This window comes from Strongylocentrotus purpuratus, unplaced genomic scaffold (assembly GCF_000002235.5).
Source record: "Strongylocentrotus purpuratus isolate Spur 01 unplaced genomic scaffold, Spur_5.0 spur5_scaffold_14, whole genome shotgun sequence".
In the NCBI taxonomy this organism is placed as follows: Eukaryota; Metazoa; Echinodermata; class Echinoidea; order Camarodonta; family Strongylocentrotidae; genus Strongylocentrotus; species Strongylocentrotus purpuratus.
Genome location: NW_022145599.1, coordinates 27463291 through 27479157, shown reverse-complemented (window position 1 = coordinate 27479157; position 15867 = coordinate 27463291). Strand labels below are relative to the sequence as shown.

The window sequence follows — 15867 nt, the reverse complement described above, 5'->3', positions numbered from 1 at the left end:
ATCTACACTCTACAGAATTCATGATGACTACATGCATACTAGATTACTACACTGTAATAAATTTTAATAATGATTTATATTGTACACATAGGTTATGTGAATGTTGATGGAAAAGATATTAAAGAAAAAAAACCCTGTGTACTTACTTTGCCGATAGTTCCTTGTTTTTAGCTACACATGAAGAAAAGTAAAAGAGATATATTTAATAGAAACATTTCATACGCATCACAGAGTAAAGCATTCCATAAAATAAGTTATTTGTTAAAGAGTTTCCTATTAAACCCAAAAAGTTTTTTACACAGCCCTTAACCCTTACTGTACTGGGCTATTTTGAGCACCCACTGACTGGGGGGGGGGCCTGGGAGGCCCCCCCCCCTATGATCTCGGCCGTCGATTGTCCGATGAACACGAAAATTTGCATGTTTGTAGATATTTACGTAAGGAACAAGATGGTATAATTAGTTTTTTCCGAATATGCAAATTTTTGTCGTTAGCCTAATTAATTATGCAAAATGCGCTAATTTTATGCATTTTACCGAAAACGTGTCAAACTCCACTTTTTGAATGTTGAAACTCATTATTCATATGAAACTTCTTTTCTTACACAAAAAAGTTGTTTTAATGTAATTAATAATGATAATTTATGCAAATTTTGATGCGATTTTCATTTTTTTTTTTTTTTTTTTTGATGACATGCGCATACTAATTGTTATGTAACGCCTTACAGGTGTATCTGATTTCGACAAAAATGGTATCAAAATGTGCGTAAGACTTGAGGGAAAAAAGTCATGAAACGACAATTCAAAATTCCAAGCGGTTGCGGCGCAATCTCCGAAAATGTCGAGGGGGGGGCCTCCCAGGCCCCCCCCCAGTACAGTAAGGGTTAAGAATTGGTTATATATGTATCATCACAGAACTTTCACTCCTTTTATTACTTCGTATATCAATGATTTATTAAGCAATCACACAACATTACAAAATGACACATGAAAATATGTGCATATCAATTGATAAATATTCAAACTAAGAGCACAAGACAAATGAAAATTTAAAATGATTTACATTATAAGAAAACTATTAATTCAGTGAACTAGAGAAAGACACACATTAGAAAAAGAGAAACATTTTATGACAATCTTCCAATGCCAATCGAACTGACAATATTTAGAGAATATCTTTTCCATACGTTTCATATGTGATGCAAAGTCGAGGACTATCATATCTCCTGGCTCTATCTTCATTTTTTCTCCGCTATCCCTCCTGCCCACATCGAGGCTGTCATCAAGGACGTCCAAGTCTTCCTCGATCTCATCCTCATCCTCCTCCTCGATGTCATCTTCTGAGCTTGACGATCCATCGTCAGACTCTGTGCCCTGTTCACATGAAAAATTAAACACCAGTTTGATATACAGGCGCCTTTTATTAATGACAAATGACAAAATCAGTGGCATATCTGCTGATAACCAATCAGAAGCAAGGATTTCAGTAGCTTATAACAAAAACTGTCATTTTTCGCTAATGACAAGTTTTGTGAAACGCCACCCTGGTCATTTCAAATTTGATGCTTTTTATTCAAAGGTATAAAAGTCAGTGTGTGTACATCAGAATTATTCACATGGGGGTAAACTAATGAAAAAAATGTATTTCTGTAATTTTTCATACTTCTGTCCTTATGGTAGAAAATATTATTTTGCATTGTAATGTTACTAGAACAAGAACATTCTTGTGGGCCACCAGGTTTTTACCTAGCCCAATATGTGCAATTCTATATTTGCACACTTAACTGTATGCAATCCTTCATCAGAACTTTGTTACAGTCCTTCTTCTCCCTGCAACCTCACGATATCAAATACATTTATAATCAATTCTCATAATAAAATATCACTACCTCTTTTAGAAATATCAGAATGACTTACCTTTCTACAGATACTTCTCCTTATGTGTGGATTAGCCTCTAAACTCCTCCTTAGTGTCTGTGTACAGAAGGAACAATGATATAATCAGTGGGTAATAGACAGTGGAACAAATAGATCATAGGTATACAGAGAATTATCCCAATATAGCATACATGGCCCAGGACAATGGACTTGCCAAAGCAGGTCATAACATATAGACATAAAACATACAGTTGTATAGATATGTAAATATAGTTCAATGAGATGATACAGTAGTTAACATTTCAGAAATATTAGTTGAATGGAAACAAAATTAATTTGAGCGTTTAACAAAAAAAATAATAGAACAATTCAATTTCAGAAACAAGCAATAATTGAAGTTTAAAACCCAGAAAAGAATGAAGAAAAAAAAATCTCACTCACTGAAGAGTTATAATACTCAAATCAATTAATTGGTAATATTAATTTTAAAAGCTTTAAAACAAATATTGTTTCAATTTTTATAATTACAAATAAGTTTCATTTTATATGCTTTATTGCAGATGTCATTTTAGGTATAAGCATTTTGTTCATGTTTTGACCGAGTTATGGAAATATCATTATTGGAATTGAATTATATTGAATTAAAACAAAATAACACAATAATCAATTACCTTAACATCTTCAATGCTGAGAAGCAGTTGCTGGTTTACAATACCATCATAATCATCTTCTTCTTCATCAACCTCCTCCTCCTCCTCCTCACTTCTTCCATCTTTACTCCTTCTCTTCCGATGCCGAGACGATTCCTTGGTGTATTGACCAGCATCGATCTCCAGATCACTGTCACCATCCGAGCCTCCCTCTAGGATCACTGTCATCTGCTTTGTCAGCTGATTGCAAGAAATACAAAATAAAATAAAATACCTTGCCATGGTGAGTTTCAAAAGATTGATTGATAGAATGCATTGTTGATCAATAGCATAATGTAAATGATACTTCAGATTCAAATAGAGTTAAGTAAGGTATTGTAATCTTAAATGGTGTAATTTGCTGTGGATTTATCAGGTGAAGAATAAATAACATAGGATGATTGTATTGTCCTTGCTTTACATACCTGTGAGTAGTCTTCTTCATCCTCATCATCACCATCAGTACTTTTATCTCTTTTCTCCTCCTCATCCTTGACATCTTCTCCATCTTCCTCTTCATCTCTCCTTCCTTCATCATCATTCCCATCATCATCCTGATCAGCCTGGGAAGCCATGCTCTGGTACACCTCAAAATCTTCTGAATACTCTGGAGCTACAGAATCAAAAAGGTAAAATTTTTAAGGAAGACTTTAATGGTGTATATGCAAGTAGTTGTGTAAATAAGTATTTTAAAAGACATGTTGACAGAAAATCCCACAGGAACAGGTGAAAATTAAATTGAACGCCCAAAATATAGAGTAAAGTCATCACCTGTGTACAAGAATAAGCCTGTAAAGTCTAAGGACGCACACAGGTGATGACTGAGCGATCACAACATTTCAAAACGAAAAAGTTTGAAAACAAATCCAACAAACAAGAGGCAAACATTGAATTGAAATCTTCAAGGAGCTCTAATCCGCATACAAAATGACAAATCTGGGGGGGGGGGGCGTTTCACAAAAACTAAGATTGACTTTAAGTTGGACTTAACTATGGCAGGCGATTCATTCCACTGTTTGCTCTCACCATTTACTGGCATTCGTCTTTCAGGTCATGTTCACAAATTTACAGAATTTATATTTTTTGATAATTCATTATTGAAGGAAAAAATATTATCTAAAGATCATAATGGTGAGAGCAAACAGTGGCATGAACGGCCTGCCGTATTCAAGTCCAACCTAAAGTTGATCTTAGTCTTTTTGAAACACTTCCCTGCACATACATTGATGACCCTAGTCAGGGTAGATCATGTAATCTTGAAGATTCTTTTCTTCCAATCCTTCAATCGGAATCACATCTTGTATCAATCGGAATCACATTTTGTGCTCTCAGCAAAGCTGTATAATCCTACCTTGGGCAATTCTTGACTTCAATTTCAACCTCTCTCCTTGGTCTGTCTTGATATCAACAGAGACCTGAATGATATCAAAGAAATATACAAGTTTATTTGTCTAGCATAAATCACATGTACAAAAATATAAAAGAGTATAATCATAAAAGTACAAAAGTATCATCTATACGCTGTATTCAATAGCACACAATGTAGAATAAAGAAAGACGACGAGAAAAATATCTAATTATCATTCTGCCAGAAGAAAAGACAAATATCAATTACAGCTAGCACTATGTATGACTCACATTAAGACAGACATAGCATTAACAATACTATTTTACGTAGCCTAAATTGCATGTGTGAGTGTTATAACGTTTTCAGGTGATCCCCTTACAACTGTACAAAAAGAATAAAGAGGGTTTGCAATCTGAGAGAAAGAGACACATAGATATACAAAGAATGAGAGGGGAGCAAGGAGCAGGGAGGAAGATGAGGAGAGAGAGAGACATTGTGGAGAGAGGGGTAGAGGAAGAGAGAGAGAGAGAGAGAGAGGGGGAGAGGGGGAGAGAGGGGGAAAGAGAGAAATTATGGAGAGAGGTAGAGGAAGAGAGAGATAGGGAGAGAGAGAGGGGGAAAGAGAAATTATGGAGAGAGGGGTAGAGGAAGAGAGAGAGGGAGAAAGAGGGGAGAGAGGGGGAGAGAGAGAGGGAGAGGGATAGAGAGAGTGGAGAGAGAGAGAGAGAGAGAGAGAGAGAGAGAGAGAGAGAGAGAGAGTGGAATGGAAAGGGGAAAGGAGATGTGAAGGGAGGGAGGAGAGGGGAAGGGAAGGAGAAAGGGAAGAGAGGGTGATAAATTGGTAAAAACAGATTTAAATAAAATTTGGCTACCTGGGTCCAGTTCTTCCGTTGGACCTTCCCTGGTGCTGTCTTAGCTCTGTCGACCCCATCTAGATCATCCTCTGCATTGATCTGACCAATCACAGCTCTCCTTGGGTAATCTATGTAAAACAACAAATATCACTGACATGCTAAACCGTTATCATTATCATTAAGAATTTGGTGCCATCTGTATCTGATCTGGGGGGGGGGGGGGGGGGGGGGGGGCTCACTGAATGACTGTAACCCATGGGTCTCACAAGTATTATTGGTTGGGATGTGGAAATGTAACACTGCACTGCAGTTTAATTTCCTCTTACTCTAATACAAGGAGTGCAGCCAAGATCTTAACGTGTAAAGGTTGTGACTCTCCTACGTACAGGGCATATATTTAATGTAATTATAATAATAATAATAGCTCGTTCTTATTTAGCGCTTTTCAGTACCGGAGGCCCTCACAAAGCGCTTTACAGATAAGTATATTATTACCCCGGTCATTGGATTCAGGCTTACCCGCACACAATGTACTGTTAACAGGACGGGGTACTCTCCACTTAAACCTAGTCTGCATCCATATGAAACAGGGGAGGGGCACATAAACTTTTACTATAATGCAAGCCCTAAATCAAACACCTGAGCAAGATTCAAACACATGATATTCGGTTCAACATGCAGACCCTTATTTGACAGATTCCACTTGCGGCTGAAAAATAAATATTGTGGTAGAAAAATTACTTTCCTATACTCTATAGTGACCTATACTATACTAAAGATGGTTTGAAGGCACAAATATTACGATGTAAGCAGGGCCACAGTTAACAACTTGTTTTGTTTTACATTAACAACACTATCAACCAGTAAAGTAATTTAAATCTTGATATCTAAACAATGTTATAGTTTTTGACTGACCTCCTGCAGTTTTGGGCTTCTTTGTGGTTGGTTTTCGAGGGGAATGCTTGGCTCCAGCTAGGTTAGTATATGCCCCATTGACATACAGTGAAAACCCTTGCTCTTTTCTCTCCAAGGCTATCTGCTTTTCATCCTTGGCTTTCAACTGCTTCAGCAACCTGTAAAAACGAAAGAAAAGACATGTACATAATACTAATAATAACAAAAGATACTTTCATGGGCACGAATTCACAAGATAGGTTTAAATTTAACCCATGGTTTAAACCCTCATTTACATAAACCCATGGTTTAAAATTAGCGCAAATTAAGCGTACCTTGCCTTGTGGGCATATAATATTGGATCTCTGACTGTGTGGCGCTTAATCTTGTGCTAATCTTAGACCATTGGTTATGTAAATGAGGGTTTAAACCGTGGGTTAAATTTTAAACCTCCGTTGTGAATTTGGGCCAGATTGTGCACATATAGCAAACTCAGGGATGCTTGAGGCGCCTTCACAGTACTATTATTAGACTGGCTCAAGCACTAATTCAAGCCAGGTCGAGCGTACTTGCACCAATTTGACAAGTTTTTTTCTCCATTCAATTCTATTCTGTACAGGCTCGATCACAGCTGCATTAAGGTGCAGAAATCACTTAAGGAATAAACTCCCACCAGGTACCCATTCACAAAACCTGGGTGGAGAGTGGCAAATGAAGATTAATGTCTTTCCAAAGGAAATTAGTGCTAGGCATGGATTTGAAGCCTGAACCATGTGATCCACAGTCCAATGGTGGTTCCACTAGACAACAATTCTAGACACACATAAAACATGATCAATGCAAAGTATAATGAGGAACTGTAGTAGAGAGCTTTGCCAATAAGGAATACCAACAGAATAAAGGGTAAGTAAAGAAAATTGTAAAACTCATACAAGGACATCTTGTATGCATTACAATTAACTCTGGATAATTTAGCTTAAAACACTTGTGATACATTGTCCTCAAACTTATCAACTTCCAACATGCAGGCTTGGAAATGTTCAATTTACCTATTCTTATGCTGTAGCTGTAGCAAGTATTCGTCGTATTTGTCTGGTCCCTCATACTGACCACGTGGGGTCTGCAAATGAAGAAAAACATACTTTAAGGTTCCAAATGCTAAATGATGAGCAGACATTCCTAGTTTGGAGTCATATCACTAAAGCATGGTAACAATATTCAGTGAAAGTTACACAAATTTGCTGATGGGTAGAGAACTTGAGATTAATTGGAAAACACCAAGTCAATAGAAACAAATTAAGGAACAATTGCACATAAAGATTGAAATCTTGACAATTGATTACAATTTGCATTATTGCACTTATTCAACAAAATTATAATATCTTCAAATGTAATTTAAAAAAGCACAGGATGATAACATGACCAAATGCCGCCATTTGTACCAAATCAGTTTAGTGTTTAGATGGCTGAAAATCAGAATTCAACATGGAGAAATGTTTTTGCAATTATAAAGGCTAAAGAAGGGCAAAGAAACAGGAAGAATAGGTTTTTTTTTTCAAATTTCAGTTTGACATTTTGAAGAAAAGAAATTGCAGAACTCATTGCAAAAAGTTTAATTTTAAAGCAAAATATATTTTCTCCAAATCTTTCATGAAAATTACTTAGGTCTACTCCATGCACCAGTTAGATCAAGATTTCCTCCTTTTGTTCAAACAAGTCATACAATCTCATAGCATGCAGTAGCTTCAAGAAAACAGACATATTAGCTGAAAGTAAGTCCTTATGTTTTGATGTTTATATCATGATCATTATTTGAACAATTGATTAAGATTAAGTTGAATTTTTTGTGTATGTTTTAGTAGGGTATCTTCAAGCCAAAGTTAAGGGTAAAAAATGGATACGAAAGTACACTAGCTCCTATTTTCTTTCCAATCTACATTTTGTCTAAATCAAACTGTTAAGTATAAATAACAAAAAAACAGAAGGCAAACTTTCCGCCAGATTCCAGGAAACGTGCTAGTTAGTCTCCCCCCCCCCCCCCCCCCACGTTGTGCAGTAAGGTTTGCCATCTGTGTATGGGGAGGGTTGACAAATTCCCCATATTACCAATCCAGATATTTATTTATGTTTATCAGTATACCTGATTTGCATCAGCTATCTTTGGTGGACTAGGCGTTCCTTTCTGCCACTGTTTGCGTTGACCCCCTGTGGAATGAAATAAAAAACACCAATGATATAAGACTAGAGTGGTAGAGACATAACATTGTGGCGTGCGCCTGTAATCCAGCTAAAAATGGAAGTTACAAACTGATTCAGCCGAGGACGCAGGTTCGAAACCGAGTCACGTCTTTCGGATGGTGACTTTACAGGTCAGTCATCAGACGTGAATAATCATATCTGATCGATACACGTCTGTAAAAACACAGTTACACACATGCACACACACACTAACTGCGTAAAATGCTCTCAAACATCACTGATGTCTGAACATCATATTTTTGTCAAAATGCATAAAAAAGTAAAAAATAAATAAATGAGATCAGCACAAAGTTTTATCCCTTTATCTTGTTTATTACATGCTATTGCAGAGAAATATTTTGAATGTGTACATGCAGTGCACCACTTTTACTGATCATTCATGTTCCCAGTAATTTTCCATCACGCTACTTATTTATATTCATTTATTCGGACCATGTGTGTTTACATGTATTTTTTCAATCACGCACCGGGGTTCCGCGCACCCGTTCACCCGCGTATTTTCAACACCACAAGTTTTTCTTCACTCCTGCTTACGCCTCGGTCGAGTCAACAACTCCTCTAACATCTCAGTTGAGTCCCCACGTCTCTGCATGATTTTCTCTCCGGGCTGATTCTCTTCTATGCCTATCCCCTGCTGGGAGCTACCAGTTTCTTCACCGGTAGCCTTTCACCCACACGAGCTCAATTCACCACAGCTCATCTAAACATTCATCATTGAAGTTCGGCGCATCAATCGAGCAACTCACTGCTCAGCACCACTACCGGCTTTGATGTCTGCATTTCTACCTTGGCTTCCGACATCGAGCGACTCACCGCTTTGTCGTCGAGTGCCACATTCTTCTCTTCTCTTCTCGCCCGAGAGCTCCATCATCATCATCACGATCGTCAGCGTAGAGATTCTTCACGGCTCTTAAGCCACGACGACGAAGCTACATCTCCACCTTCAAGCCTCTGCATCTTCATCGCGTGAGCCCCTTTCTTCGTTTTATCCGTCATCATCTTCATTGGACTTTCGATGACATTTCCACTCGTCGTAAGCTCTATCTATTCATTGCATTTATTCATCATGTCCATCTCATTTATTATTGGCCAATGTAACTCTGTGCAATATTCACATTTACCATTTATGCATTCTCATTCCAAGTCATCAAAATGTGCTTGACTACACTTTGCAAGTGTACAGTCAGCTTTATTTATACCTCAATAAAATAAGAAAAGGGAATACTTTTATTAACATATTTTATTGTCAGTGCAACCTTGCTTCCTCGTAGGCGTAGCTGAAATAAAAATAGAGTTTTGTTGTGCAGCCGTGTGATCAGTGAATTTGATTTTGAACACGTTTTCCAATTTCCATTCTTCTTCTTCTTCCTTTTGATAGGGAGGCCAATGCCCAAATCTAACTTTTTAATTACTAATTTGTTTATACTAAAACTAAGATTAAAAGAAAGCATTTACTTTCACTAAGAAAATCCACCCATCTGCCGACTCCAGAAGTTCCATCAAATAGGAGATATCCAGCTCTTTTTATCCAGCTTCCTTCTACGCCTTTCCGTACGTAAGAGCCTTGAAACAATTATATTTCATGTCGCAAAGTTACGTTCATAATTAGACAGGCCCGAGGGACAAAGTTCATGATGAAGTTTAAAACTTCGCGCGAAAGTGCAATCACTCAACAGCGGCTAGCCTTGAATCGGTCGCACACGTACACACCTTCTTCTTCTTAGTTGATCCCTCCACCGACACAGGCAAGCCCCGATGCAGGCTGAAGTCCAGCCATCAATGTGCGAACGATTACATCTTCTACTACTACGAGCCGAAGACGATGGTTCAAAAAAGGAAAGAAATATATATAATTCATTGATATTTACCTTAGATGTGTATTCCAATAATTCGATTTCCTCATGAGTATTCCTTATTATCAACGATCGAGAAGTTACGAGGTCCAATTAAAATCCATCTTGCAGCGAACACAATCATAGCGCACATCCATGCATGCATGTCGTGTACTAATATTTCTCTCACACTCTCTCTCTCTCTCTCTCCCTTTCGCTATACGTAACATACACACTCACTAACCATGTATCATACAACACACACCTTCAAATCATGGCTTTCATTTCAATTCTCAATTGGAGTATAGACTGCTCACGTAGACTTTTTTTTTTACTGAAATATCTTTTTTAACACTTCTCATACATTACTGCACGACACTCGTATCTAGTGCTGTGAGAATAAGGTACTAGGGTCTATAAATAAGACTACGCTTTGCGCACGATCTGACCGGAGCTCAGATTATGTCGCAATACCCTTTATTTTTGGCGCGAACAATGACGTCACTGTTCACTGTTTTCCTTCTCATTTTGAGATGGATGTAGCTATAGGGCTCAAACCAACGCAAGATTGACAGAAACATCGTACTCTATCTACTTTCGAATGTTCAGTTTGTAAAAATCTGTATTTAAAAAGATAGAATCTTTTTTCTTTATATTTTCTAGTTGTTAGAAGTGGCAATTGTGAACATCTGAAATGTTGATCTCTATCAAAAGTTCTTTACTCAAAACGGATCCCATATTTTTAGGGTCTACCTTCTGCCAATGAGAAGGTTTTTAGTGAGCAAACCTCTACGCCCTCTAGGATTTTCTTAGTCGGTGGTGCGAGTGCGTCAAGGTCGTCTGCAACCACAATTATTGGATTAAAAAACGTCAAAATCTGCAAGATTGTCAACAAATGGTGAAAGACTGTTACAGATCCGTGATTATAGGTATGTTGTGAAATGTATAATTGTATTTTCTTTTCTTATTTTCTTCAATTTTTATTTTTACATCATTTTTTTCCCTTTGCTAATTTTTTGAAGTGGGCGACGAGCGCACAAATCGTAGGTGTAGAAGCCTTACGCCCGGGCATTGGCCTCCCTACTTTTGAGTAGACTCTACAGACCTCTTTACAGAGACAGAGTATTATCGTACTATACAATACCTCACACACTTATCTCTAAAATGTCTTTTCTACTATTGTCTAAATTATCTACACCATTATCACTGCGATACTGCACGCTGCATTAAACTTCGGAGCGTTGCGTGATGTCATTGCATTAGACCTACATGTAGACGTTATTACGTTGTTCCCAACTCTTGCATTTGAATAACGTGATTATATTAACGTGGGACTGATAGAGGAAATACAAATTGATTCCTCGCAACATTAGCGTTTAAATTGAGCGTCATAATTTCCCTAATATGTCTGTAAAGACTTTTTTCATGTGAGATAAGATTAAGAAACCACTTACTATCCATGATTACTTGTAAACTCCAGGTATGGCTCTATTTTATAGAACATTCTGAAGGCCGTAGTTTTTCAGAAAAAAGCGTCCCCAGCGATGTAATCCGTAGTCTTTGTTCCAGTGTAAATATGGACATCTTCGTTGCAATGCAATGTACACAAAATAATATGGAGTGCATTTAAAAATATTTAAAAAAATGAAGAAGAAAAAAAAAAGATTGCACATTCGCCATATGTAAAGTAAACTAAAATTAAGCAACAAATATAACTGTATAATATTTATTTGAAAGGCGGGCATACTTAGGCCAACGGTAAAAGACAACGGTTTTCATGTCTAGATCTAGACTAATATGCCATTTATGTTTTGCAATTACTTATTTTGGCATTAAAATGGCGAATGTTGCTTGGGGACTTAGGGGTTCTTGCATTAATTTTCTGCATGTGCCTCGCTTATATCAATAAAGATTGCACGGGGGCTCGAAGAATTTGAGGCAGTGGGGGCAGGCTAGCTAATTGAGCCCCCATGCTCAGAATGCAGCCCCCCCCCCCCCGCCCCGCCCCCGCGATGTTGAGTTTGCCGCCTTAACTTATTTCAACGATTCGCCCCCGTATACCCTCCTTCCACTCCCCCCCCCCCCCACCACGCACACCTTCATGATGATGACATGCATATTCCAACTGCATAATAATCATCATATCATTTCATGGAGGAATTCTATTAATACCTATTTTTATTTACATATGTATATATTTATTGTTTGCGTTTGGTATAGGCCTATGCCAATAGGAGCTCGCAAGCCAATAAATGACATGATGCATAATGGTCTATATTTTCTTTATCTTTGATCTAGTTAGGCCTGCCCTTTGATAAAGGAAACACCACCCAAACCAATATCATTAAAACGGTCTGAACTCCGATTATTTTATTTAATTATCCCCCGGCCCCCACACCACTTCGGCTTGCTTATTCTCGTGCAAAATGCTTACTTTATACTCCTCCTTTTAAGAAAAATGGGGGGTCCGATCCCCATTATCCCATAATGTATTCACCCCTAGATAGTTTGGCTCACCCGGTTTCTCTTGACCCGACATTCCCTCGGGATGTCACATACTCACATTTCCCTGTTCCATGCAGAGCTAATCAGAAGTTCGGAGGTTTAATGTTGCACCTTAGTATGAACAAAACAGATTATAAAAAAGGAAGACATGACTAAACTTAACGAGGACAAACGAAAAACCAGACTAACATATTAAAAATCTTTTGGCTTTATACAACTACCCGATAAAATGCCCATACAACACTGCCGAAGCAGAAACGATGTGGGTTGATGAAAGGTGCAAGGACCTTCTAAATTTAAGCCAACGCTATATAAAAGGCAATGTATACTCTTCGCGTACAGTTATGAAGCATTAAAACAAGAGGAATTAATTGGCATGATTCTCATTCCTTTTGAAATCGTCATCTTGAGTTAACGCCTCTACGCCCCCACCCCCCCCCCCATCATATTAGGGTGGTGATTTATTTCATGCTCGGAGGAGGTGGGGAGTAGCCCAAGCGAGTGTGTCGCCATCGATCAGTCGAACGGGAGTAATTGTGTGACAACATTACTATTTTGTGTTAAACACCAAGATGCACCACCAACAGTAAACGTGAAATTATTCTGTGTTTTAACCCTATTATAAACATTAGTGTCAATGATAAAAGAATAAACAAATAAAAAAGAATAAGGTCATATTAAATTCTAGGTGCTCGTAAAAGGTTGTCTTCTCTATAAAGAAATAGGCAAATGAGAGGTGATACTCATGTTAGATTCGTGGTAGGTCATCTAAATAGCCTTTGGTTTTCCTTCATTTTAGGCGTATTCCCTGACAATGTCATTGTCCACTTGATTAAAAAGTAAATGATACGTGTCATAATGTGAACACACAAATACATACCGGTGAAGCATACACAAGTCAAACAGGGGACCATGTCAACTTGAAAATACACGTATACAGTCAAACCTGTCTTTTAGGGCCACATAAGAGAAGCTGGTAAACTTAATCGTGTCACTGTAGACAGTTGACCTTACTATACAGGTTCTACCGTTCTACAACAAATGAGGGAGACAAGTGATGGGACCAATATGGACATGAATGATAGACAGTAGACCTACTTGAAAATATTTTGTTTGCTTTCTTAATATTGTTACAATTTTTTACCAAAATGTGAGTTTGATTTTATTGGCAGGACAAAGGAGTCTTGAGAGGATGAAAGTGCAAATATAAAAACGGGGCGGTATGGTGATGCAATATTATTGTTTACTTGGTCGGAAATTTGTGAGGATGTGGGGGGGGGGTGGCAAACTAAACCCTCGCTTCTTCAAATTCACTAGACAAGAGTGGTCAATGATAACTGTGATGGATGTTTGATTGATAACTCGAGGTTAAATCTGGTTCGGAAATGGATTAGATAGCCATATTGCTCTTCTTTTTTTTCGCCTTGCACACCCATCGCTATAAATAAACTGGTTATCGTTTACTGGTCACGGCGTCCTTATATTGACCTCGTAGAAGTACGTGTATACGTGGTAGTCATCAGTCCCAACGTCCGATTTCTATTCCATTTTTTTCCTGTTTTCAGCCTCGGGGTTATTTGGTAGGCCTATATGATTTTATTTGAGGAATGCCTTGAGGACAAGACACCCAAAACATACCTAACATGTCCTCTTTTAATTTTCGAAGTATTTGAATTACGTGTTGAAGAAATGACCGAAAAACAGGGAGTGAAATGGGTTTTATGACGGACCAGAGGCGGAATTTTGTGGATTTTAAAACTAAATATGGAGGCACGATTAGAAATAAAATTCGGACAAGGTAGAGGATCGAGGAGAATGAAAAAATAAGAGAAGGAATGATAGAAGGAAGAGAAGGAGGGGAAGTAAAAAAGGAAGAACAAAAAGAAGAAGGAAAGGACTCTGAAAAAAGGAAAAAGAAGAAGAAGGGGCACATTTTGTTGTGTTGTGTATCAAAATTGGGGGAGGGTAGGGTGCATGGAACGTTGCTCACCGTAAACTTGGCAATGGATGTTACTCTCGGCCTGTATCTCATCCAAATCCACCCATTAATTTTGTAAGGTCAAATGAAACTGCAAGTGTCTTAATTTTCTAGAAAATACCTAACAGTCATTCCAATTTAATCTAGAATTAACGGATGAAAACTAAACTATATATCTAATCCACTTCGTGATGATATGGAAGCGGAAAGACAGACACAGAATTGAGTGAGAGAGAGAGAGAGAGCGAGAGAGAGAGGGAGAGAGAATGAGAGAGAGAGAATGAGAGAGAGAGAGAGAGAGAGAATGAGAGAGAGAGAGAGAGAGAGAGAGAGAGAGAGAGAGAGAGAAAGGGGAAGATGTACTAAGAACAGTGAAAAATATATATTTACGTGGGCGGAAACAAATGACATTTCGGCATAGGCATGACAGTATTATTATTATTATTACCCCACAAATTATTATAGTTTTCAACTTTTCTTTCATGCATTCATCGCGGCATGGACAAAACCATCCAGATTTTTTCTGTTGACTCTTGAAAGTGCAAAGGGTATAGACATTAGGCTGTGGTGTTTGAAGGCCATTGTAAGTAGGCTAATTGATTTACTTTCGACGATTAGCTATTTATCTTATCACAGTATAGAGAACGTGAGGGCCCCAAGTATGTTATTTCCAGAGACTGAGTTTCTGCCAATTTGAACTGTACCCCCAAACAGTTATATTGTAATGTCCGTTATGATTATTGCTGTCAGATTTACCCATATATCATTTGCCATAATTAGCATAAAATATTTATATGAATTAGCGTTGTCACAATCTAAACATTTTATCTTATTTGGAGTAATGCAATAGTTGTTCAATTATTTATTTGTTTACATGAATCTTTCAAACAATGTCTATATTTGTAATCAATGTTACGCATTATATATTTGTATTGTAAAACAATATTCATGTACCATGTGAGTGCTGTTTAAAAAAAAAAATATATAAATATAATTGAATTCAATGTGTGACATTAGATTGGAATTGGATTTAGTGTAGGGCAATCGATGTTCATGGTTTATTTTATTAATGTGATCTAACTACCACATTTTTCTATTTGTCTGTCTTTCTATCTGTCTGTCACTGTCTCTCCATCTCTCTCTCTCTCCATCTCTCTCTCTCTCTCCATCTCTCTTTCCCCCTCTCCATGTCTGTCTCTGCCTATGCTTTTGTTATTGCTCTATGCCTCTTTTGCTGTTTCATACCTTTCCTTTCCTCTATTTTACTTTTTTTTTGTTTCTTGCTCTATTTATAAAACCCTTTTCAAATCACATATTGCCCCCCTCTCTCTCTCCCTCTCTCTCTCTCTCTCTCTCTCTCTTCTCTCTCTCTCTGTCTCTCTCTCTCTCTTTTTCTCTCTCTCTCTTTCTCTCTCTCTCTCTCTCTCTCTCTCTCTCTCTCTCTCTCTCTCTCTATCTTTCTCTCTCAACATGCACTCTGAGAAAAACTGTTATTTTGGCAGTAAAAACGATTAATATCGCTAACATGAAATGGGGAGTACATGCATCGTACAAAGTTTCTGGGAATAGAAAAAATAAAAAATCCTCCATCAGAAAAAAGAAATGTTGTTGTTTTTTCATCTGTTTATTAC

The 15867-nt window shown here is 37.7% G+C and overlaps 1 protein-coding gene across 1 annotated transcript; it reads right to left on the bottom strand.

The window, feature by feature from the left end:
- Positions 1-1811: 1811 nt before the first annotated feature.
- Positions 1812-8894, bottom strand: LOC105441939 (protein KIAA0556-like). The gene is made up of 10 exons (XM_030985183.1): positions 8735-8894; positions 7803-7867; positions 6712-6782; positions 5684-5841; positions 4787-4896; positions 3918-3981; positions 2992-3179; positions 2549-2767; positions 1917-1973; positions 1812-1829 (listed from the first exon to the last, which is right to left on the bottom strand). Exons 1-10 carry the CDS (start codon positions 8796-8798, stop codon positions 1812-1814), a joined length of 1014 nt encoding a protein of 337 aa, XP_030841043.1. The 5' UTR covers positions 8799-8894.
- Positions 8895-15867: the final 6973 nt, after the last annotated feature.

What these genes read in the sequence shown, in the direction of transcription:
- LOC105441939 (XM_030985183.1), bottom strand. Translation starts at nt 8,798, where the DNA reads ATGATGATGATGGAGCTCTCGGGCGAGAAGAGAAGAGAAGAATGTGGC. An exon ending in AGATAGCTGATGCAAATCAG is followed by an intron (nt 6,783 to 7,802) that starts GTATACTGATAA and finishes CTTCATTTGCAG; the next exon opens with ACCCCACGTGGTCAGTATGA. An exon ending in CAGCTACAGCATAAGAATAG is followed by an intron (nt 5,842 to 6,711) that starts GTAAATTGAACA and finishes TCGTTTTTACAG; the next exon opens with GTTGCTGAAGCAGTTGAAAG.